The sequence below is a fragment of the Grampus griseus genome, assembly GCF_964374135.1.
Source record: "Grampus griseus genome assembly, chromosome: 9".
NCBI classification, from domain to species: Eukaryota; Metazoa; Chordata; class Mammalia; order Artiodactyla; family Delphinidae; genus Grampus; species Grampus griseus.
In genome coordinates, this window is record NC_139003.1 from 87,817,014 (window position 1) to 87,840,863 (window position 23,850).

A 23,850-nucleotide genomic window follows, 5' to 3' on the forward strand; every position below is an offset into this window, starting at 1 on the left:
GCTGACTCTTACGCCGTGAAAACACATCCTGTCGGATATAGGTCTGCTATGGAGGATGACAATCACGGCAACGATGACCACGGTGAGGATGACAACGGTGACAGCAGTAACATCCACTGAACGCTACGTGGCAGGCACTGGGCTGAGCCCCTCACGCCCATTCTCTCCCTTCAACTTCACAATCACCTCCCCAGGTAGGACGATAACGACTCCCATTTCACACGTGATCCGACCACATACGACCCAGCCAGGCAGGGTCACTTGACCACGGACTCAAGGCTTCTATCGCCCAGGTGGGACTTACCTAGGAAGCACAGAGTTAGGTGGCCTGGATTTTGCAGGGGACGCGACTTTAGGTTCTGGGCCCAAGCTCCCTGAAGATCCCGGCAGCGAGTCCTGCGCTGGCCCGGATGGGTTTGGAAGTACTTCCCTTGCCGAAGTCAGGAGATGCTCTTTATCTTTAACTTCTTTTTCCCGGGACTTGGCTTTGTGTTCCGCCAGAAGGAGGTCAAATTGCTTTTTCCGGCCTGGGACTGCCCTCCGATGGCTTAGGGAGTGAGTCTAAGGAGAAGAGAGACGGAAAGCACAGCCTCTTTGATCAGCACATAAACCTGCTTCCCCAGGCCCTCCATTTCAGAAACAGCAATTCATGGGAATTTAGAGGTGCTTGAAAAGTCAACTTCAAGGCAACAGCTCCTGTTCTGTGGCTGGGAAGAGGCAGAGACCACACAAAACGCAACCGTGCCCTACGCTCCTGGCGTTAAGAAGCCAAAGCTTCCTCCAAAAAATGGCATAAGATGACGAGCTTCAGCGCAGAACCCATGAGAACCTCTCTGATGAAAGGCAACGGTGAGGGCGTGCTGGAGTTAATCCAGGTGCAGGTGGGAGGCTTGCTTTGGCCCAGACACACAGAGCCACCAAGCAGAGAGGGCCACAGCCTCCATCCCAAGAGGCACTGGCAGTTCAGTATGAAATACGGGGCTGGGGGCCACCCACTGGCGGCCGCCTTGGGTCAGCTGTCCCCTGGCCACCCTGCTGTGGCTGGATCAGGGGCACGGCGGCTCGTCCTCCCCTCCGGGGCTGCCTTTCAGGGCGCTGCCACCGCCGCCGCGCTGCTCCTGCATACATTAAAACGTAGCAGGGTTTAGAACCGCCTGTGAGTGCCTATAAATACAATTTACTGTCTGGCCTCACAAGTAACAGGGGAAGCCTATTTTTTTTTTTTTTTTTTCCCTTCTTAAAAAGCCAGCCAGCTTGAGGCAGGCGCTCTGCTACCATGGAAGAGAAGAAAGCATTTCCCTTACAAAGAACAGCTGGGGGTCATGTCGAGGCTCCACACCCTGCCGTGTGCAGAGAGTGGCATGCAAACATTTCGACAAAGGCCCCAGCGAGAGCAGGAAGTATTTTTTATGGAAAGAGAAATACCTTGCAGGTGAGGGATCTTGTGCAAGGTTTCTTTGTCTCGGGATCCAATACTCCACAGTGTTTATTTGGGTCAAATTCTCTCTCTGGTTTAAGAAACAAACAAAAAATATAAGAAAAAAGGAGACTAAATAGGATTTGGCATTAAGACCACATTTTTAAAAAAATGCACATTTGCACCAACAAGTGAGACATTGTCAGGCAATCTGTTTTTTTTGGTTTGTTTTTTTTTCCAACCGGCTGCTAAAATGCTTCCAGAACCGCTGGGGGAAGATGGCGCTCCCCTCTGAACCCAAGAATTCCCAAGTCCAGCGGGAGGCGGTAGGGATCGGAATGCACAAGGGAATGGGGGGTGGGGGGTGGGCAGCGGAGGGAAAGGAGCCAGTTGCTCTCACACTTTCACTCCAAACAATTCCCCCAGTACCTTTGGGCAGAGGTGGCTGCAGACCAGGGAGAACCACCTGAGGCCCAAGGGCCACTTTTTCCCCTGGGGTAGCTCCAAGAATACGTCACCAACCCCTTCCTGCCCTGCCTCCCTAATAGTTTTAGCCATTTAAGTGGGAGATTATTCCTTGACATGTCCGTGTGACCTGCCTCTCTCAATGCTTTGCAAAGTCCTCAGCACGAGGCTTTCCACGCAGCCTCGCTGGCCAGAAAAATCATTTCCCGGATTCAGGAACATATAGGCAGGGGCAGGGCCAGGTGTGGGATTTACACTGGGACTGAACCTGAAGGTGCAGAGAGGGCAGGGCCTGTTAGTGTCACAGTCGCTCTGCCCCTGGAATGAGGCCTGATGCTCCAGGTGGGAACGAGCCGGGTCCCTCGGGGACCTGCTGAGGGAGGCGGGCTTTCCCCAGATCCTGCCTTCCCGCTGGACTCCTGACGGCTCATGTTGGGGGTACTTCTAAGGAATCTGCTCTTTTTATGCCCGTTTTGGATCCTTCACCCCTTCTGGATTACAGAAATGCTCTCCTCCCCTGGAAAACGAGGGGATGTGCGGCAATCTCTTAAGGACCCTTCAGGCTTTAAAGTTCCACCTCTTGATGACCTGTGCCATTTCTGGAAGGCACCCAACAAACACCTGAGTCCTGCAGGGCAGAATGACATAGCTCTTCTGAGCATCCAGGGAGACGGGCAGCAGCATTGGCGGGTGGGTGGATGGGCGCGCGGCGGGGTGTATATATACTTGGTGGAATGTCTCCTTAAGGGCCTCCAATGGCTGCAAGCTAAAAAGAGGTTACCTTGCCTGAAAAACTGCCTGAACTTGGTGGAATAAGCTCTGACCATAATAAATGAATGCATTCTATTTTTAAAAGAAGGTTTGGGAGCTGTGGGGAGGTTGCGACAGTGGTGATGATGATGTTTGCAATAAAACCATTCTCATGTCCAAGACAGATTTCCTGGTTGACTATCAAAATGCATCCTGCCTCTTTCTTTTGCTTTTGTCTCCTTTTTTTAAGCTTCATTTTTAAGGAAAGAAAACTGCTAGGCCTGGAGATGTTCGCTTCCTACGAGCCCTCTCTGCCCACCGAGGAGGGTCTGGGTGCCAGGCTGAAGGCCGCCTGGTGTGAGTTCTTGCCCTTGGGCCTGGCGGAGTCAGACCCGTGCCCAGATCCACACCGGCCCTCGTGCTGACCTGGAACTGAGCAGGTTGTTTGGCTGGGGGTAGGAGCTGGCTGCCAAATGTGAAAGTGAGAGAGAAATAGCAAAAGACCCAATGAGACAAAACCACCAACAAAATGCAAAATCCCCAAACACACAAAAAATGCCCGACCAACTTCAGATTAAGGTGCCGGCTGGAAGCCATGGTCATACTTCTGCCAGGAGGAGGAAGCCGGCCTCACTGCGCCCAGACAGGCCTATTGGATTGCCCCCTCTGCAGAGTGAAGATGAACTTTCCCTGCAGGGAGACAGCCAGGAGCGGGGGGCTCCGTCCACACAGTGAGGCCCCCGCCCTCAAGAGAGCACCAGGCTCTGCCTTTCTTTCTGGACAGCGGGTGGAAAGGACGTGGAGAGATTTTCAGGGTAAAATAACTGTGTCATTAGAATGCTTTGGGCCTGAGGTACTTTTAAGAAGTAAACTTTTTAAAAGTGACAGAGGTAAGATAGAGAAACTGAAACACATATAAACACAAAGTACAAAATGAAAATGACCCACAATTCTTGGGGCGCTTAGGAATTATGCTCATACCAGAAGACACAGCTTCACTCTCACAGGGCAGCTTACCCTGTACGGTGGACCCATGAACAACGTGGGTTTGAACTGTGCAGGTCCACTTACACACGGATCTTTTGCAATAGTACATACTGCAGTTCTACATGATTGCAGGTTGGCTGAATCCGCAAATACAGAGGAACTGCGGATACGGAGGGCCAACTAGAAATTATACAGGGATTTTTGACTGCGTGGAGGGTCGGCACCCCAATCCCTGCGCTGTTCAAGGGTCAAATGTATTTTGTTTTTTCTGGTTGACATTTGATAAATGCCCAGAGTGTGTGAAGAAGTTATAAGGTTTATAGCTTTTCTTGGTCTTTTAGAGAAAGTAAAACTGCCGGATTTCCTTCTACAACAATCCCAAAGCAACTATCACCCACTTGGGGGCCCCTAAGCGCAACCATTGTCTTAAGGACTGGCCATGTGCACCTTTCTGGGTACCCTGAGGTACTTGGGCAACCAAGTAGATCGGAGAGAGACCCTTCAACACCCCATCTGCTGTGCCAGTCCAAGCGTTCCCAGATGGAAATTCCAATCTGCTTATGTGGGAAAGGCAGTTGCAGCCCCAGACCACAGAATCAACCTGGAAACCAACGAGACCAAAGGATGGAGATGGGCAGACAGCACCAAGGCGACTGTCCCAAGCCTGCCCTGAGCTACTGGGAGATATCACGGTGGATTGCCCGACTCAGCTTTCCGGAACCCAGGGGCAGTTCGGCCTGTCAGTGTGAGGACAAGACCCTCCGAATCCACAGACTGCTGAGGGGTTGCAGAGCCTCCTGCCTTGGGGTCACTAAGGTAACTGCTGCTCAGGGCTGGGCTGAGCGAGGTACCGCATCTGGCCCGGGATTAAGAGAACCAGTTCTCCCCTGTATTTTTAGGGGCGGGGGAGGTTCCTGTTGGCAGGTAAACTCCGTGTCTCCCTTAAAACGAAACAGACCTGCTCTATGATAAGAAAGCATCGCTCCCTCGTTCTGGACGCAACTCGACTGCAATCTGATCACGAGCCAGACTCGAAGGACACAGACACGTACCTGAAAGTCTCCTGTAAGGCTTGTTGTTGTTTTTGGTGCCATTTTGGTGTTTCTTGTCTATGGTGGCAGACAAAATTCCTTTGCCATTTAAGATCTTCTCTGGGGAAGGTGGCACTGACTTGGACATCAAGACCGGCTTAATGACAGGTGGGGTGGAGACGGCAGAGGATGAGGTGGAGCAGAAAGTGACCGCAGTAGTGGTTGCAGAGTTCATTTTGACATTGGCACCATCTGCCTTCACTAGGTTAGGAATTTTCTCTAAACTGACTACGGGAACCGGAACACTGAAAAATAAATGAACAAACACACACAATTGCCTTCTTTGATTCATCTGGTCTGCGGAGAAGATATGCCTGCTTATCATTATCAGGACACTTCCTTATCACTTATTTATACCCCTCCTCTACGAGAGCAGCAGGATTCCAGTTCTGATGGGAGGGAGATGCACGCCTTGGAAAGGACCAAGAGCGGGTGTGAGGCTGGCGCAGCGCCAGGGATGGCATCAGAACTGATTACCTCCTGGACCGGTTGTCCCCGTAGATCCTGCAGCTCCCCCTTTCTCAGTCCCTTTAGTCGGCGGTCTCTGAGACAGCACCTTGGGCAGAACAAGGCGCCTGCTGTGAAGCTCAGGAGGCGATGCTGTCTGTCCACGAAGGCCGTTGTGCCACGGAGCCGCGTGCTGAATCACGCCCCCTCCCCCCCGCCGCTCGGCTGGTCTCCCACCCAGGCGATCGGGCCTGACATCTGTTTAGCTCGGAGCTCACACAACACGGAGGCATGGCTGCGGGCCAGCGTGCCACGCTCTGCACTGTCAGAGGACTTCTGGATCACTCACATCCCGGGGATGGGCTCAAACTGAGTGAGCCGCCATGGAACATTATCTAATATTCCATTTTAGGCAGCGAGTTATGTAAATAGGCAATTCTCAAGGCTGGCAGGTGAGAGGATGAATTTTAAGAAGACAGAGCACAAAGGTGTATGTGTTTGCTCTTCAGAGTCTGTCACCTTAGCCCCACTTCCCTGCCATTTCTCCTGCAACCGATATGCATCTGATTTCTGTGCATTTCATGCTGGATGACCCTGTGTCTGGGGGGCGGTGGAGAACTCTGTCTTGGGGTCTGAAAAGATGAGATGAGATGAAAAGGCTTTGTTTTGGTTCCTGAACTAGATTCCCTTTCCTCCTTGCAGGGGGGCAGAATGGGAACAACTTCAGCCCCCCAAGTCATTTCTGAGCTGAGAGTGAAGGCGACTGAGCTATCTGAATGCCAAATGGTCTAGAAGAGGGCTTAGACATGCCTGCAGACAATGCAGGACATGAAAGACAGGCTGGTTTTGCAGGTGAGGAGTCTTATGTGCCCACATGGCTGGCCGCTCTCCCTTCCCTAAGATTCATTCACAGATCATTTCTTTGATCAATTTGTTCATGAAATTATTTCAGCAACCCCTCAGCCCCTGCCCCTTTGCTGACTGTGGAACAGGATCCCACATGTTATTTATAAGCCTTTGCCAGTGAGAAGGGCACTCAGTAGTGGAGCACAATGCTCCCAGACATGAGACTTCACCCCAGGACCATGTGCTTTCTTGGCCCGGGGAAGCGTGGGGTGGGACTTCAAGCCCCACGTGAGGGGAAACTGGAACAGTGGTTTTTAGTTAGACACCAAGTCACTGACAGTTCAGCCTTTGATGAGTGTTTCAATCACCGAGATATAGCTGCACTGCTGCTACTTTCTAGTTAATGGCAATTCTCAAAGCACTCCCCTATCGCTAAAGAAGAGCACAAGAAGCCCTTGAAAAGTCAGCACACTGAGAAGCTGCAAAGATATTACCTGGTGAAATTAGTGCTGCATTCCTGATTTCTTCCAAATGGTAAAAAATGCAAAGCCATGGGATATGGAATACGTCCAGGCTCATTCCTTCACTCAATTTTAAAAGACACAAATGATAGAAACCAGAGTCGCTAAGAGATATTTGTACACTTTGTTCATAGCATTATTTACAGTGGCCAAAAGGTGGAAGCAACCTAAATGTCCACTGATGGATAAATGGATAAACAAAATGTGGTATATATATACAATGAAATATTATTCAGCCTTAAAAAGGAAGGAAGTTCTGACACATGGATAAACACTGAGGACATTATGTTAAGTGAAATAGGCAAGTCAGAAAAAGGTGAATACTGTATGATTCCACTCGTATGAGGCACCTAGAGGGGTCAAGTTCATAGAGACAGAAAGGAGACTGGTGGTTGCAGGGGAGTATCCAGTTTAGCGATACTGTTTAGCGGGTATCGAGTTGCAGTTATGCAAGCTGAAGAGTCCTGAAGATCGGCTGCACAACAATGTGAATGTACTTAATACTCCTAAACTGTACTTTAAACATGGTTAACATGGGAAATTTTGTTACGTGTATTTTACTATAGTTAAAAAAAAAAATTTTAATGTACAAACCAAAAAAAAAAAAATCCCACAAATTACAAACTCATGTAACTTATACTTCAATATCCTAACTTTAAAAATACATAAGAGCCTGCTTAAAAAACTCTTGTTGATTTATCTGTCACTCTTGTTTTGACCTGCAGACTTTTCTTTCTTTACAAAAAAGTTAAACTTCAAGTGCTGATGTGAACACGTGGACTAGCAGCCAGGTGAGAAGATTCTCTAGCACGTGTGTGGCCTCCCCTCATATAGTTCCTTGTGAAGCCAAGTGAGTTCAGGAAAGGAAATTAGGACCTTCACGCTCCAGATCCAGCTCTTGTCCCATGAGCCGGTCTGAGTTGCGTGCTGAGTACTCATGAGCTTAGCAGACAGAGATATGATGTTGGGATAGAATGATCCAGAGCAATTAGACCAAATGAAATAAATTTAAAAACCGAGTCAAGTGGTCCTCAGATGCTCACAGTACAGCCAGCGTTTCCCCCCCTGAAGTCACGGTCCAGCTCCAGCAAGTCCCTTAAGGCAGCTACGAGAGCACAGGTGCAGCAGGTCCAGCCGCTGGAACAGTGCCACGTGACTCACCTCTTTGATGGTCATGCTTCTTCCTGACTGCGTGTTAGTGACTGAGCTTGAGCCAAGCCAGCGAATATGTGTGACTGACTGATCTCCTAATTTGGGATTTTCTCCACTACTTGAGCGTGGTCCACTCACAGCCTCTACTGCCAACGCTTCCGTAACTCCAGCTGGACTTCAATCCCAGTGCCCAGAGACAGGATGTGGGACTCAAGTGCATCAGAAACAAGAAGGGAAGGCTGATGTGTGGTCCTCTTGGATTGGAATGGGGGGGTGTTAAGGAAAGAATGTTTCAAAGGGCTCCAAAGACCAGGTGAGGGGCGGAGCCACGGAGTAAAAAAACACCCGTGAAGCCAGGTAAGCAGCCACTTGGCAGTGGGAAGAGAAGCAAGATTGAGTTGCTGGGGTGGGAATTCTAAGGGTGTCCACTAGCTAAGGGAGAAGGGCTACAGACAGACAGAAGGACAGACTGCGGACCATCTCTGATCCTTTTTTCTTTCTTTCTTTCTTTTTTTTTTTGCGGTACGCGGGCCTCTCACTGTTGCGGCCTCTCCCGCTGCGGAGCACAGGCTCCGGACGCACAGGCTCAGCGGCCATGGCTCACGGGCCCAGCCGCTCCACGGCATGTAGGATCTTCCCGGACCGGGGCACAAACCCGTGTCCCCTGCATCGGCAGGCGGACTCTCAACCACTGCGCCACCAGGGAAGCCCTGATCCTTTTTTCTTTAGCATCCTTTCTTTCCCCCAAAGGCTTTGGGCTTTCCCTCTAAGGCAACCTGCTTGTGGCCTGCACTGAGAAGGTACTTCTGCTGGGTGTTAAGAGAAGACAGGGAAGCAGGAAGCTCAGTGATAGTAGCAAGGGTCAAACACATCCTCGGGGGAAATGAGAGAGAGAGAGAGAGAGACAGAGACACAGAGAGAGAGAGAGACAGACACAGAAAGACTTTCCTAGTTAATCTTACCACCCTCATTCCCCAGCATAAATGTCAGCCACTGGTCCAGCTGAGACAATTTAGTCTCCTTTCTTCACTACTATTGGCAACAGTCCCCAGATCCCAAACAGATGAACAAGGAACAAATGATCGCAAGAAGGTACCACAGGATTTGGAAAGCCAATCCCAGAGGTTTGATCTTTTTCAGCCCTGGCTAACATAAGACACTACTGAGAGCCCCAGGTCCCGTTTCACTTACATACAGACCCCCGCATGTGAGAGGGAGGGCAGCTGCCCTAACACCATCATCTCAGGACTGCCTTCTCCTTTCTCCCATTGTCCCTTTCCCCACTCCCCTCCCTCCTCTGCCATCACCTCTCTCAGCCAATAAGTAGAGTGTTCTAGCCCGGGCAGCAGACCCTGAATAACAGGCTCATTTTTTTTCCATTTGGAAAGAAGCCAAAAGATTCTGACCCCTGCTGTCACAGTTTGAGCATCTCCCACTTTGTGTCAAGTCACAGGAGCCCCAGCACCTCCATGTGCTGCTGGGAGCTGGGAGGGGTGGAGAAAGGGCAACACCCAGATTACTAACTAAGCAATTTATTAGCCTCTTTGCTTAGTTCCCCCTAAGTTTAACAAAAGCCCCTCGAGTTCCTTGCCTTTCAATCTTAAGGGATGCACTTACACACTCACCGAGGTCTCACAATTAGTTGCATTTATCAACTCACTATTGTCCTTTCTTTGAGAAACAAGGTTTGAAAGGGAAAGACGTGTCCCCACTCTTCCTGCTGCTTTCATAATGCCTGTTTTGTCTGCTTGGGAGGAACTCTCTCAGGGAGCCCAGGGCTGCAGCTTGTGCCCCTGCTGTGTCTAATACACTGGGAGCACTTATCTCCTTGTTGTCTTTGCGCCTCTGTCCCGGGTCCCCAGAAGGGATCCCACAGCCGAGAACAGTCCCCCCTCATCTTCCTTGCTGGATCTACCTTGCTTCTTTATGCTGCTTCGGCTGCCGGCGTCTCCTTCCTGGGTGCTTGGCCTGTCTGAATTTACCTTTCTGGACCAAGGAGAGTCCTCTGGCTTTAAGAAAAATGGTTCTCCTGGCACCAGGTAGATTCCCCTCCCCGCCCAGTGATGTCTGCAAAAGAGCAGAGGTGGAGAATCTTATGGTGTGGTTTCGAGGGCCACCAACGTGTTGCGGGACAAGCTGCTCTCCCACCAGCTCTGCTTTCCTGGCGATCATGATTTATCCTTCCATCATCAACAGATAAGCCTTAAAAGAATGGTCCAGAAAATCTTTAGGCCTGCAGAAATCATCGCCAGCCCTGTTCCACTTAGCAGCACAGGGGAAAGATGGAGTTCACAGGCAGGAGCCTGAAGACATATGGTATTTGTGCTGTGGGCTACATGTCTGATGAGAGTTCTCAGCTGTCTGATTTCTTCCCACCAGTTCCTTCCACTAAGGCCCATGAGCCTGTGTTTCTGGTCGGGCAGAATTCTGAGGATCTCTGACTCACTGGCTGACCCTTGAAAGGGTCATCTCACCCAGCCTCTTGCCTTCCAAGAAGGAATAGTAGGTAAGTCCTCCCAAAGCAAAAGGAATTGACCTTATTTTAAAAGGTCCTCAGAGAAGGAATTCTACTTGGCTCTCTTGGATGCATTTTGGGGGCTGCTATCAGGCCATTAAGTCAAATTTAGATTCTTTAAATTGAAGGAATGCTTGGGACATGCTTGAAGTCTGGGAGTCAGGCAATCCCTAAGAATCAGCCTAAATAACAGAGCTGCAAAGTCCTATTTTGGTACAACAGACACAGGAAGTGCTATATAAATCCTGACGAATGAATGCATAGTATTTTTTTCAATCTGGAAAACGTTTGGGAAAACTTTCAGAAAGCCAATTTGTCCACACCTGAAGCAAACCGTAAACAGGGTAATCAACCACCGAGCACGGGAAATAAGGAAACCTGCCAGATTAACATTCTGTGGCTGAGTGTCAGGCCTGGTGGGCAGAGAGGAAGCACCACGCATAATCTCTCCTGGCCTTTGCACAGTTTTGGATGCCCTCCCACATAACACACCCTCAGCAAGCTGGCAAAATGTGGTTAGACCACACAGCTACTGGGGGTGAGCGGCCCTGGCAGCTGAGGCAAAAAAAGATTGGTTAGCAGCGTCTCGTGCCAGCCCAGAGTCGTACCCACAGGAGCTCGCAGGGGCCCATCGCTGGCCAAGAAGATTAAAGCGTGTCAAGAAGATTCATCAGTGACTTGGGTGATAGGTCAAGATCTCATCCATCAATTGCGGGAAGAGGCGGTTAGTTGCTGGGAAGAATGATGTGGGACTTTCCCTTAGGAGGCAGGGAGAAATGAACAAGCTGACGCTGACAAATTGTAAACGTGGCCAGAGGCAAGAAGGATCAAATCAGGGAGAACGAGTAGGGCTGAGCTGGGGGTCTGTGCCTTGTCATTGTTCTGGTAAGGTCATAGAATGTGGACGGTGTTGCAAGATAACTTAGGATAATGGTTAGGAATACAGGCTTTGAAATCAGACAGACCTAGATCCAAATCCTGCCTTTTCTATTGCTAGATGCATTATGGTGGGCAAGCCATCTGACTTCTGTGGGAATTAAAAGATGGCGGTCAGGGCTTCCCTGGTGGCGCAGTGGTTGAGAGTCCGCCTGCCAATGCAGGGGACACAGGTTCGTGCCCCGGTCCCGGAAGATACCGCATGCCACGGAGCGGCTGGGCCCGTGAGCCATGGCCGCTGAGCCTGCGCGTCCGGAGCCTGTGCTCCGCAACGGGAGAGGCCACAGCGCTGAGAGGCCAGCGTACCGCAAAACAAAACAAAACAAAACAAAGATGGCGGTCAGCCTGGCAAGTGGATGAGCGCTGGCCTCTGTTCCACCTCACCTCGGCAGGATGGCCTCGCAGCGCAAAGCCCAGGCAGGCATGTGAGGCTGCCCTGCCTGGCTCATCTCAGAATTTCACTACTCTGGCTTCAGTTTCCTTATCAGTAAAATGAAGGTCACGACAGATATTTGAAGTGATTAACAGAGATAATACATATACAGTGCTTAGCATGGTGCTTGGGTACATAGTTGGCCCTCAATAAATTGTAGCAAAAACAAAAAGGGGGAGAGGATCACGCCGTCCCCTCTCCCTACTGCCCCTGATGCTTCTGGGGTGCAAGTCACTGTCACCATCAGAACTTTTTGTCCTCTTAGCCCTTCTGGTCCCATGATGGGGGGAGGGGTGGAAGAGGATGTGGGGGGCATAAGTGGAAGATGGGTGGGAGCAGATGGCCGTCCATATTTACCCAGAGTAGAGGACCACTTCCTGGGGGTGCAGAAGGGGAAAGACAGAGCCGAGTAAGAAGCCTTTTCAGCCTCAATCCCTTTCCAGGAGCCCTCAGCCCTACTTCACAATCCCACCTGCTTCTCTATCTCTAGTCTCCTAGTCACTGCCCAAGCCTGGACTAGTGGTGAAAGCTCCCACCTGCATACACATTCTAGAAGAGTGAGAGGAACTCCAGCCTCCTCTCACACGAACATGTAGTCTCCTGCAACCCTGACCTGTGTGAGGCAATGGGGGTTCTTGCTGGCCCTAAGACGGCTTCTGGAAGAAGAACTCTATGTGCCCCCTTCTAGGCTCCTTCACGTTCCCTGGAAGCAGGAAGTTCCAGCATCAGCCTCTGTTTAGTGTCTCCGACACTTCTGTTAATCAGGGCTTCCCAAGGCACGGAGCTCAGAAGGTGGTCTCCAAACCCAATGAAAGATCAATGGGCACTAAATGCCCTGACATTCCTGGGGAGTCATAATACCCCAAGATCGTGGGAAAAATCAGCAAGCCAGAGGAGAGAGGAAGATAACGAAGGGAAAACAGAGTCCTGGCACAGTAGAGGGTACATGAAGCTGGACAGGCTGTCTCCGGAGTGCACTGGGGACCAGCCTGCCTGCAGGGGTGCAGCCCCGGGCAGTGAGTCCGGGTGGAATTTAAGACAAGCCCAGACCAAACCAACCATACCTGCTCAGTGCCTTTCCTTCTACATGTGAGAACGAAAAGCCTCACAATGAAAATGAGTACCCAGTGAAATTCTCATCAAGGCATAAACGGTATCAAGGGCCTTTCAGGGCAGGATTTCAGATGAAGGAGATCAGGAAGCAAGTGGATTCTGGAGAGAGAGATGGTGCAGGGCAGAACGGAGCCCCCAGCGCCGGCCCAGTCCAGACTCGGCTCAGGAGTTGCGAGTGGGCGCGCTCCCGCCTGCAGCCACCAGAGGTCATCGGCTCCCGCTGCTGGAGCTACAAGCTGCCCTGCCTGCCGGGCCTACCCCTCGCCTTCCAGAGCCCGCGCAGCCAGCACGTTCACTGCCTCCCTCAAACCCTGCAGCCAACACCGCCCCAGAGGGAGAGACGGGACCCTCACAGAACATGTTCCATCCCCCTGCCAGGGAAGGCAGGGAACCGGGACCGGGGCTCAGGCCCTCAGCTTTTGCTTTCAGGAAGCTTGTTCTGAGCACAGCATCCCTGGCTGCCGTCAGCGCCCGAGCCTCTGCTCCCAGCTTCTTTCACAGGGCCACTTCCCCAGGAAGCATCTTTCCTCTCGACCTCTTCCTCCTTCTCCGTATTGGAATCCAGAACTGGGCAGGCAGCCCCGCACCCAAGCCACCTCCATCCAGGAGGCCAAGCCCTCCAGCAGACTCAGGAAATGCTTTGCCCCGAATTAAATACACTTTGCGTTTTTAAAAAGCTCTGCGTTAGCAACATCACCATCCAGTTGGAGACCTTCCCCCACGGTGTCACCCTTTCTGCGTCACCACTTCAGGCCTCGTGCTCACCGTCATCACGGCTTGCCTGAACCTGTATCGAAATCCCATCATCATCCAGCCTCTCTCTGTGCTCAATCCATCTCCACCAGTGCAAATCCGACCCTGCTATCCTGCTGCTTAGAAGACTTTGTGGGCTCCCCACTGCCCAGGGGACCAAGTCCAACCTCACAGCTGGTCCCCGACGGTTCCCGCCCCGGGCACCTTCTCCCAGCGCCTCGCGGGACTCTAGCTCCTGGCACACTGTGTCCGTTCGCCTGGCTCTGGGCCTTTGCGTGGGTGGGCAGTTCCTTCTGCTGCCGTGCCGCCTCCCTCCTCAGGGTGAACACGCCCCCGTCTGCCCTGATCCGGATGACGGGTCCTCCCCTCCCTCAGTGCTGGCTGTGCCTTCCTTGGTCTTTCTGCCACACTTATCACAACAAAGAGCAAGGTTTTAGTTCTAAGACTCTGTGGCCCGGCCAGGCCGTGAACTACCTGAGGGCGGGGAGCTGGACCAAGTGCATACATCACTCTGGAGTTATCCCAGCGACATACATACTATTTAGCACTTAGGCTCAATCAGTGTTTGATGACTGAGTCAATGTTTGCAGTGAAGGTTAAATCACATAACACAATACGAAGCAAAGCAGCTCTCTAGCAGCACAAATGCTTGAGGAAAGGACCAGCCTGCAGCTGTCTCTCTTCTTGGTAGAGGAGCCATGGCGACGACAACACTGCAGGGGTGTTGTCGACCTCCCCCCATCCCTCATGCCTCTCACACGCCCTTGCCATGCACACACTGAGCACTGCCAGGCGCTGGGCGGTAGGCTGCGCCCACACAGGAGGTCGTGTTTCCTCCTCACCCTTAATTTATAGATGAGGAACCTGAGGCTTAGAAAGGTTGACCCAGGGCATTCGTCCAGCAAAGTGAAGGGCGAGAAAGGGGTTGAACTTCAGGGAGCTCTAAGGGCGAGGATCTTTATCACAGCCCCCGCTCCACCCCTGTCCAGCTGTGTGTGCCACCTCAGGGAGATCTGTTTCCTCATCTCATCACCGAGCAGCCTTGAGGCGCAAAAGGGAGTGGGGCTATTGGGATTTCCCTGGCGGTCCGGTGGTTAGGACTCCGCGCTCTCACTGCTGGGGGCCTGGGTTCGATCCCTGGTTGGGGAACTAAGATCCCACAAGTCTCCCGGTGCTGCCAAAAAACAACAACAAAAAACAAACAAAGAAACAAAAAGAAACCGAAAAAAAAAGGGAGTGGGGCTACGAAGGCATCTAGAAATTACAATGTGCTCTGCAGATATGAAGGACCATGGCTTCAGGGCTCAGACTCTCTCCAGTCATGCCACCTCCTTTCTCTCCCCAGCTGTCACAGCCTGTATTTTCCTTCCTTAGACTCTGGTCTCTATTTTTGAGCACTTCTGTGACTTGACAAGGTCAGCTGAGTTTACACCCAAGGAGCTGTCCATTGTTCTTCTGAAACTCAGGGAACAGGCAGCACTTAGAGGCTTAAGCTCCAGATGCCTCCCTGTCCCGGCAGGGACATTATCCCCTCTGGATGCCTGAATATCCTAACCTGCCTCCCTTCCATCCTCGCACCCACCTGCCCTTTCTATCCTGTGGCTCATCATGGTAACCTCGGACTGCTCCTTCAGTCCACCCACCCTCCCTCCCTCAGCCTCTGCCCCATTCCATCTCCCTTGATACCCACGCCTGTACCACTAGGGGCAAAAACTGCCCTCCGAATGTGCCCCCCTCATCTCGTGTGTGAGGGGCTGGATCTGTAAGTGGGAGTCCAGGGAGGGACTTCTGTGGAACGCCATACCACCTCCTCACTTCCCTTCTGCCCGGGGTTTTCCTCATATGGTCAAGCGCATCCTGGGACACGACACGCAGAGGCTGTGCTATGGTCATGACTGTAACTGCTGCCTCTAATTGAAAAGAAAATACCTTTCCCTTCTTGCCAGAGCACAGAGGGTTTTTCCTTTTTATCACCCAGGACCTAGTTCTCTCTTCCGAACTCTAATAAATTGTAACGGAGAAAAAGAATTTCATGATGGAAAATGGCACCCTGATTTCTCCTCGAGAACTCAAAAAATCATTATTTATACCTGTTGCTTCCTTTAGCATCTCTGTGAGGAAGAAGAAGGAGCAGTTGTACTTCACAGACCCCTTCCTTCGTTCACTCACTCATCGTACATTCGTTTATGAAATATCTGCTGGACACTGGACATTTTTCCATGCTAAAAAATGGGCATGCAGGAGAGGGCAGGGGAGGATAGAGATGCAAACAAGTACCATGTATGATGGTACATGTTATAGTGGTATCTTGAGTGTTAATGGGAGCTTAGAAGAAGGAGCATCTCAGTCTGTATAAAAAGCCCAGGAAGGCTTCATGGAGGAAGTGATGCTCATGCAGAGATTTTTTTTTTTTTTTTTGCGGTACGTGGGCCTCTCACTGTTTTGGCCTCTCCCGTTGCGGAGCACAGGCTCAGAGGCCACGGCTCACGGGCCCAGCTGCTCCACGGCATGTGGGATCTTCCCAGACTGGGGCACGAACCTGTATCCCCTGCATTGGCAGGCAGACTCTCAACCACTGCGCCACCAGGGAAGCCCGATGCAGAGATTTTAAGTATGTGTAGGGACAGGCAAGGAGGCTGCTCCTGGTAGGGGAAACAGCACACGAGGAGCTACAATGAGATCGGGACACCTGGAAAATGAAATGAAGGGGTTAAAACATTGGCAGTAGCCGTTGGACAAGTGGGAAATGCCAGATCATATATCTACCTCCAAAGGGGTTAAGCTTCTGTGGCAAACAACGGAGGGCCACTGAAGAATACTAGGCATGGCAGGGGCACTGCAAGAACCCTGCTGAGGGATCTGGGGTGGTCAGAGTGGTGAGGTCACCTGGAGGGTCTGCTGCAGCCCTTTGGGTCTCTAGAATTTTCCAGCCTCAGCCAAAGTCCTGAGGTTCCTCCCTACGTCCTGTGGGAGCCATCGATACTGAGCCGTGGTCTTGCCCCCAGTTCAAGCCCACCCCAGGCAAGAGCCATAAGCCAGCCTCGTCTCTCCCACGGGGCCTCGCAGTTATCACTTCCTTCTCCATAAAGCGGCGGGAGAGCTTCCAGAGCGCTCCTACCGCACAGGCTCCGCTGCCCAGGAGCACACGCCTCCCACCCTGAACACCCACAGGAGCCCTGCCTCTGTGAGAAGGGGGGGCCCTCCTCCACCCGCCGCCGGGCACTAGCAAGGAGACCCGGGAGCTTGCTGATTTGTCTCTTGCTCTGGTTCATTTTCCTTCTGGAGAAGCAGGCTCATCTTCTGCATTTTTAATAGCTGAGCACATGTAGCATTCAGCACACAGTGGGCTGATACGGCCTAAAGAGAAGGCAGCAAGTCACGCAGGGGGAGGAAAACCTCCTCCCTGCTCCCGCCCACATCAGTAGCTTGGCGGATTTGAGCTCCCCCATCTCCCACCGCGCTGGACCAGGGTGCCTGAAGCGGCAGCAGGTGGGAAAGTCAGACCGGCTGATGCAGACCCCGTGTAAGGAGCTGGTTCTCTGGATGAGCAGCGACTCATAAGAAAAGCCTGAGACCCTCGTCTGAGCTCAGAAAGAGCCAGTCCTAATTCCCTCTTGACTTCCACCTGGGAAGTCTTACCCACCTCCCTCCACCTTTACGGGCTCCATGGGCTTCGGGCAGGGTATTCTCTGGCCTCTGGCTCCCCCAGGGGTGGTCCCCACGGGCAGGATGGTGAATTAGTGCAAAAGGGCTCCGAGAGCCTGGGAGCTGGGCGAACCGTGGGCGCTGCTAGGCAGATCTGCAGGGGACAAGGCTGGTAGCACAGGGATGCCCTGTTTCCCCACTTTGTTCTAATGCAGTTACTTTTTAACCTCTCCAGGCACAGAAGGGAGAAAACAACAAATCCACGGACCATTTAACCTTATGTGAGACGGCAGGAGGTGGGCCTGAACTTAGGAGCGGTGTTTTATGGCCGGACACGTGAATTTGAGCTACTTGGAAAAGGGCGTGTTGCTAACCTGCTGTTAATCTCATCTAAAGGCCATGACCCACCACCTGCAGGCAAGGCTTATGCTTTGGCCTTTAGATGCAGAGCTCCTCGAAGCAGGGAACAGAGTTTGGGCAGGGGATTCTCTACATGGCCAAACTGGGTCCTCTGGGTCTGCCCCCACCAAACCCCTGGCAGCAGCAGGCTAATGTGAGAAAGCAGAGAGTTCCTTCCCCCTTGGAATTTAGCAACTCCTGAGGGGAGGACAGCATTAAAGAGACCCAAGGAGCCACCTTCACACACCTGTGAATCAAAGAACCAGAGGGTTCACCTGGCCCAGGTGTCCAGATTTGTGCTGTCTGATACAAGAGCCACTAGCCATGTGTGGCTACTGAGCACGTAAGATGTGGCTGAGGATCTGAACTTTAATTTTTATTTAATTTTAATTCATTACAATTTAAAAATAGGTACTTGATTCAGTTATAAGAAAATGTTTTAAGTATGTTTTGGAACAACTTAGTATGCAAATCTATTTTATAATTGCTGTTTTTTTTCTTTTTAATGAAGTCTAAGTATGGATCAAGTATTTCCAGTGATAATTTAGTATCCAAGTTGAGATGTGCAGTTAAGTATAAAACACACACAGGATTTTGAAACATAAGAAAAAAAAAAAGAACCTATCTCATTGATTATATATTGAAATAATACTGTGGTTATATTAGATTTAATAAAACATATTGCTCAAAATTAATTTCACTTGTTTCTGATCACGTTTTCCAGCGTGGCTACTAGAAAATTTTAAATTACATGTGTGGTGCACATTACATGTGATTGGACAGTGCCAGTCTAAACAATTCTAGATAAAGGCTTAACCATCTCCAGGAATGGAAATCTTATGATGCTTTCCAATGGTCAGATCCATTTCATTCAATTCAACAAATATTTACTGACAAGGGGACTGTGTTTGCTGAGTGTGAGGACCTGCCATGTGAGAGGCCCCGCAATTACCACGGAGCAGAAGGAATACAGAGGTCTAATCCATCGCACCACAGAACGAGTCACAGGTGAGGCAAAAACGAAGTGCAGCGGGGATTAAAAGGAGATGCTAGTGTATCAGGTGGCTGGCAACAAGGAAGAGAATGAGAGAGAAAGGCTTTGAGAAGAAGGTGGTCCCTGGGATGGGCAGTGAGAAGCAGGCAGGGTTTGGGCCAGGAGAGAAGGGACAGGATGCTGTGGAAGGAAGCCTGCTTCCTCCGGTTCCTCCCCTCTTCGGACCCCATTCTCCAGGGCCCTGCCCTTGGTTCCTGCTCTTCTTAATAAGTCACATATCTTCCCGGGAATCCCCATCTGTATCACGGCTTCAATGCCTGTGTCTACGCTGACAACTCTCAAATCTCTATTCCCAGCCCACGCCTCTCTCCCGACCTCTGGGGCCAAACACTCAATGCCCAGCGGACATCTCCATGTAGGTATTTCTCAGATACATCAAACTCCATGGACTCCCCGGCTGAACTCATCCTCTCCTCTCCACCCTAGACGCTGGCCCTTTCTGTCCTTCTCTTGAGGAAGTGGCAGGACCAGCCACCCAGCTGTCCAAGCCAGGAACATTACCCTAAACACTTCCCTTGCATTACGAGCCCTAATACAACCAGCCCCAAAGTCCTGTGGGGTTTTCCTCAGTACCTCTCCCAGTTGGCCCCTTCCACACACGTCCACTACTGCTGCCTGGGTCCAGGCTGTCACCACGCCCCACCTGCGTTATGCAAAAGCATCCTCACTCTTCTGGCTGCTTCTTGAGTGGCCCCTCATGCCATCCTTTATACTGCTGTCGGGGGGTCTTAGTACAATTGAAAACTGCTCCTCTGACAGCTCCATGCCGCTTTCAGGGTGAAGCCCAAATTCCTGAATTTAGCTCATACAGCAGAACTTTGTAACTTGGCCCTCATTCACCTACTCAGTTTCATCTCCTGCCTCTCCCCACAAGCAAGTACTTCTGCATGTTCTGTTCCCCTTGCCTGGAACACCCTCCCCATTTTCTTAAAAAAAAAAAAAAAAAGTTTTTTTTAAAATTGTGTTTAAAAAAAAAATCTACCTATCTATCTCAATCATAAGATTTACCATTCTAATCCAGTTTTCTTTGTCTAGGTTATTCCTATTTATCCTTCAAATTCAGCTCGAGAGCGGCCTCTTCTGAAAAACCTTTTCTGAGTCCTCAGCCTGGGTTAGGTGCCCTTCTGCTGTGCTACCAATATCTCAGCTCTTATCACATTGTATTCTGTGTTAGCTTATGTCTCTTTTTACAGACTCCCTAGGACAGTGTGTGTGTCTTATTTAATTTTGTATTCAAGGGCACAGTGTACAGTTGTGCAGGTTACAGACTGCACTAGATGCCTGGCTGAGGAAATGAGTAAGACATGAAGACCATTAGCCAATTGTGCACTCTGGTCCAGGGCTGTATCCAGGCCTTTTTCTAACTTGCACAGAGGTGCCATAGGTGCCAAGCCCTGTATATCTTCAGGGCTTGTTACAGTGCTGGCACATAGTATTATAGCAGGTGCTCATTAAACGTTAAGTTGAATAAAGACGATGGATGGTTTAGGCAAAGGGACCAGGGGAAGACATGGTGGGGAAGCTGGAGTAATGGGATGTTACTGAATGATCAAGATTGGATTAGGGGGGTTTGCAGTCAGTTTTTAGAGGGTCCTTATAGATACACCTCCTTCTAGATGTAGGTGCTTGGCTTTTAAAGGGTAACTCAGCTCTGGTTCTGCTTTTTATTTTTTTCCCTTTTGTGCACCCATTGGAATAGATTCTACAGTATATAAAGGGCTGAGATCCTAACTCTTAATTCAGTAGACAGTGAGGAACCTTGGAGAATTTTTGAGGATGGTGTCTTAAAAATCACAAAATATTCAGGCTTGAAAATAAGACTCAGAGAAGTTAAGTGACTTGTTCAGGGTCACACAGAAAGTTAGTGGCCGAGCTGGGCCCTGAACTGGCTTTCCTTGCCCCTCCAGTGTTCCTTCTTCCACACCGCCCTTTGGGGAAGGCTCCCTGAACTGAGGCGGGCCCTGGAAGCCCCCAAACCAAATCTTCCCAGCCCTCCACTATGAGTCCCCAGTGACGGTGGGCGGAGGATGGGCTGACCGGAGGTGAGAACACAGGCAGGAGGCTGCTGCAGTCGGCGCTCAGCCTCGCCCAGCGCGCCTCCCTTGATCCGTCTAGATGTCTGCCTACGCCTCCCTTGATCCGTCTAGATGTCTGCCTACGCCTCCCTTGATCCGTCTAGATGTCTGCCTACGCCTCCCTTGATCCGTCTAGATGTCTGCCTACTTGAAGTTCGGTAAACTGTCCGGGCGCTTTCTGCTCTTCACACAAGGTCAGTGCTCTAGTGTTTGGAGGCCTTTTTTCACAAGGGCTTATTTCCCTTCTTGCAATCCTTTTGGTTGCTTTTCTTTGGACCCTGGCTAGTTTTTTCAGATTCTTTCAAAACCACCTTCTGCCACTAGCTGAAGAGGGGCCTCGCGCACAGCAGGGCTTAGTAAGTGCGTGTTGAGTTGGTGTGACCCGAACATGGAGGATGATCTAACCTGAGTGGTCTCCCTTGAAGCCTTGCCTCCTGGGAGAATTCCTGGTGCTGCATCTCACCCTCCTGGGACCATGTTTATCAGTTATCATTTATTGCATTCATGCTATGATCTTCCATGACCCCCGAGTCTCTTTCTGACTTACTCCCCATGAGCCCCCTGCCCAGCTTTCTTCATTTAGTTGCTCTACAGCTCATTTCTAGACTCTGAATAAACGGTTTTAGCCTCTTCCATTTTCAACTTCAGTCTGAGTCTGAAGAGCCATTTCCCTACTTTTTCCAGGAGATTGGGCTTCTCAACCTGTACTCCTGCTTATAGGAGCTCCGTCCTTTGGCACATGTGATAATAATGATAACAATAACGTTATCATCAAATATTTATTGAACGTGTTCCCTGATCCAGACATCACGCTTCCTGCTTTTATAAAAATTAGTTCACTTCATCCTCACAAAAATCCTGTGGGTTAGAGATATCAGTAACCACATTTCACAGGTGAGGAAAACCGAGGCACACCAAGATCAAGCCATTTGCCCAAGGTCACCCACCTGAGATTTGTATATAGGCAGTGATACAGGAGGCATTTACATCAGGACACCAGATGCTGCCTCGGCAAACAACCTTTCAGGGGCTCTCCGAGGTCACCATAAGAAGGACACTCACGCTACCAGCAGGCAGGCCCAGAGGCCACCAACTGTCACTCTCAGGCCAGGTCTTCCCTAACCAGCTGTGTCCTCTTATAGCACAGAGATCCTAACACTCAAGAGAACAAAGCTCGTCCGTGAGCCCTGGCTGCGTGACAGGTGCCTCCCCTCCTTGACAGCCACGTCTAAACCTCTCCTCTCTGTCACAAGAGGCCCCTTAGTTGATCTGGCATAATTAGCTCTTTACAAAGTCATCAAAATTGTGCAGTGACAAACCAATCGATGGATGATTTTAGTCCACAGCTTTCCCAGCTATGAACGTAAGTGTAATTAAACGTAAGAAAGTGTAAGAAACGTAAGGAGTGTAAGAAGACATCTTCTGTAGCATGAATTAACAGAAGATGTTTTCTCTTTAGATATATAAACGAACAGAGCCCACACTTATCCCTTGTCTGCCTCCACGAGGCCAGCAAGATAAGGCTAGAGGCTCTGTACTAAGCCGGTCCCTAAGGGTTCCAAGTTGGGTCCTTGGCATTTGAAGATACTCATCTTCTGTTTCCTGTCCTCATTTTCACTTTGGTTTCCTATCTGTCCATCCCACAGGTAACCTTTTTTGACTTCTCGGTAAAGACGGAGATAAAAAAGTGAATTAGGGCTTCCCTGATGGCACAGTGATTAAAAATCCGCCTGCCAATGCAGGGGACACGGGTTCGAGCCCCATTCCGGGAAGATCCCACATGCCGCGAAGAAACTAAGCCCGTGCGCCACAACTACTGAGCCTGCGCTCTAGAGCTTGGGAGCCACAACTACTGAGCCTGCGTGCCTAGCGCCCGTGCTCCGCAACAAGAGAAGCCACTGCAATGAGAAGCCCACGCAGTGCAACAAAGACCCAACGCAGTCAAAAATAAACTAAAAAAAAAAAAAAAAAAGAATTAAAAGCCTCTGATTTTTCATAGTCACCTGCAACCAGCCCTCTCCCACCCCATCATGTCACAGGCAGCGACATTCCCTTTGGATTTCCTTTCTTCCTTCCGTCGTCAGCTCCCAAGTACCTGCCTCTGCTGGCAGCTCCTTCACAGAGTGCAGACCAGGCTGCTTGTGATGGGAAGCTCTGTGGGGGGCCTGCCTTCTAGGGCCCTGCGGAAGGACCAGGGCCTCACTCCCTGCGAGGCAGACTGGCTGTGCTTTTGATGATTTATACCAACACTTCTGTTCACTGGGGTGGAAAACTGAGAGGTGACCGTATAACTGAGCAATATTTCCCTGTTACCCTCTTCTTAGACACAACTTGCCTCAGCTCTCAGGAGCGGAAAGAAGTCCCCTGTCGGGCAGATAGTCCTTTAAGGTGCCCTGTTTCTCCTGGTACTTAGGTTTCTCATCCCATCATTCTGGTTTTCTGTCCCTTCCCTCCCCACTTCCCCAAATTCCTGGACAAAGCCGCTGGGTAAACACTGTTTCCTGCGGTGACAGGGACAAGCAGCGAGGACAGGCGGCTGCCGGCGCCCGACACTCACCATGCTTTGTCCCTTGATCCCTTCGCTGAAAAGATTGTGTGCTGCTTGCTGTTGGAGCTTAGGAGATTGTCTTTGGGCGTTTTGAATGGCTTTGAGGAGCTGCTGGCAGAGGTATGGCCGCTGAGACAGGCTTTCGTTTTCACCTGTACTAGTGATGTCCGGGCATTGGAGGGTGGAGACGCCGGAGAGGGAGAAGGTCTACACATTGAACCGTGTCTTCTCTCTACAGGGGGAGAAAGAACAGAACTCAGCACATCATCTGTAGCAAGTGAGTCACATGCATACGCGTGTACATAACAGGCAGAGGAGAGTGCTGACCTTGCAGTGTCGGTCCCCGAAGCCTCAGTTCTGACTATGGTTTGCTTGACATCATATCCCACCAGCTAGCAGTGATTACCTTCTGAATTTCTGTGTCAAGTGGCAAGCTGAACTCACCCTAACGTTCTCGCGGGAGGCATTACGGTCCTCCTGCAAAACCACTGCCACAGGACTAGTAAAGGGGATGCCCGGTGTCATGGGAACGTAGTGAGAGAACCACACAGCCCAAGCCATCCCCAGACAGCCACTCAGAGGCCACATGGTCCCTCGGGGCAGTGGGGAGGGTAGGACTTTTTAGATAACAAATTGCAATTTCTCAAACCTGACCCCTAGCAGGAACACTTAAGTCACAAGGACTTGTGACATTCAGCAGGGC

At 50.8% G+C, this 23,850-nt stretch overlaps 1 protein-coding gene across 6 annotated transcripts in view; it reads right to left on the minus strand.

Annotated features, from left to right (window-relative positions):
- The window catches only part of ATXN7L1 (ataxin 7 like 1), a gene marked incomplete at both ends in the record, with an annotated part of 238,488 nt that overhangs the window by 31,396 nt on the left and 183,242 nt on the right, over positions 1 to 23,850 (minus strand). For 5 of the 6 annotated variants that reach the window (XM_082662506.1, XM_082662509.1, XM_082662508.1 and 2 more), the window contains 4 exons: positions 305 to 561; positions 1,426 to 1,508; positions 4,672 to 4,955; positions 23,157 to 23,379. In XM_082662506.1, coding sequence (XP_082518632.1) covers positions 305 to 561; positions 1,426 to 1,508; positions 4,672 to 4,955; positions 23,157 to 23,379 — 847 coding nt within the window. Of the gene's footprint in view, positions 1 to 304; positions 562 to 1,425; positions 1,509 to 4,671; positions 4,989 to 23,156; positions 23,380 to 23,850 lie in introns of all 6 variants that reach the window. The other variant, XM_082662504.1, reaches the window with a different exon arrangement.